The following is a 1,389-nucleotide window of genomic DNA, read 5'->3' as shown; positions in this document are numbered from 1 at the left end:
AACAAACAAACAAACAACCCACCTGCCTATAAGCAGACACACACACAAACAAACAAACAAACAACCCACCTGCCTATAAGCAGACACACACACACAAACAAACAAACAACCCACCTGCCTATAAACACACACACACACAAACAAACAAACAAACAACCCACCTGCCTATAAGCAGACACACACACAAACAAACAAACAAACAACCCACCTGCCTATAAGCAGACACACACACAGACAAACAAACAAACAACCCACCTTCCTATAAGCAGACACACACACAAACAAACAAACAAACACACAAACAACCCACCTGCCTATAGGCAGACAACAGCCCCGGGTCGACCTGCGCCGCCATCTCCTCCTCCGACCTCTGACCCGGCTTGTCCGAGAACTCGACCTTGGCCGTGCGACCTCGCTTGCCTCCCCTTTTTCTCCCGCTGTTCTCGTTGTAGTCCCCCCTGCCGCCATCCACCGCAACAACCGCAGCAGCAACACCATCGCCAAACGCTTTGTTGTTCACACTTTCATCATCATCATCATCGTCATCATCATCAAGATCACTATACGAACTTTCATAATCTTCATTACGTCCATCATTTCTACCACCCTTTCTCTCAACAACCCCACCACGTTTTTCTCTCTTCTCTCTATTCCCGTCACTCCCTCCGTCTTTTCGTAAATTCCCGGGACGTTTATCTCCGTGGTTATCGCAGGCAGGGGGCGGGACTTCCGATACGACCAACGAGTCGACAGAAACGAGGTCCACAAACTCCGAGCTCTTCTGCGTGCTGGACATGATGGGCGGGTGGAGGGGACCGAAACTCGACGGAGGCCTCTGCTTCTTTCTTTTCTTCCTCCTCCTCTCTCCCTTCTTCCCGTCTTCCATGGGGTTCTGGTTCTCTCTGTCCGGATGTACGTCGTTGTTGTGGTTGTTGTGGTTGTTTTCCTGGCCACCCGTAAAGGCTACGGCGGCTGCCGCGGCATCATACGCCCGATAGGCTTCCGTCTGACTCTCCATATACCTGGTGATCAGCTCGTTTTTCTCGGGAGATAAAAACGCTCGGTTGCCCGCGACGACGTGCACTTGCTGTGGTTTGTTCTCGAAGTAGCGGCCACCACCATCTCCCCCTCCTCCTCCCCTCCCCTCCGACGACCCTTGTTTATCCAACGACCTTTGACCCGTGTTCACACGATCCCTCAACGTTCCGGTTTTACCTCCAGCTTTTCTCCGCTTCTCCCTCTCTACCTCCACCCTCTCCTCCTCCTCCTCCCCCTCAAGAGCTGCAGCAGAGTCGACCGTCAGGGCCAGAATTCGCTTCTGATTGGCCAGCTCCTGGTCGATGAGGGTGGTGAAGGGTCGCGGGGGGCGGGGCTTAGAGCTGGGAGGGG

The 1,389-nt window shown here is 53.4% G+C and overlaps 1 protein-coding gene across 1 annotated transcript in view; it reads right to left on the bottom strand.

Moving 5' to 3' along the window:
• Positions 1 to 1,389, bottom strand: part of LOC101851678 — a gene marked incomplete in the record, with an annotated part of 22,058 nt that overhangs the window by 13,586 nt on the left and 7,083 nt on the right. Inside the window, 1 exon segment of the mRNA XM_013088713.2 lies at positions 311 to 1,389. Within this exon segment, the coding sequence (XP_012944167.2) occupies positions 311 to 1,389 (1,079 nt within the window).

This window comes from Aplysia californica, unplaced genomic scaffold (assembly GCF_000002075.1).
Source record: "Aplysia californica isolate F4 #8 unplaced genomic scaffold, AplCal3.0 scaffold00795, whole genome shotgun sequence".
NCBI classification, from domain to species: domain Eukaryota; kingdom Metazoa; phylum Mollusca; class Gastropoda; order Aplysiida; family Aplysiidae; genus Aplysia; species Aplysia californica.
Note: the sequence above shows the minus strand (reverse complement) of the source record. Positions and strands in the feature narration are given on the sequence as shown.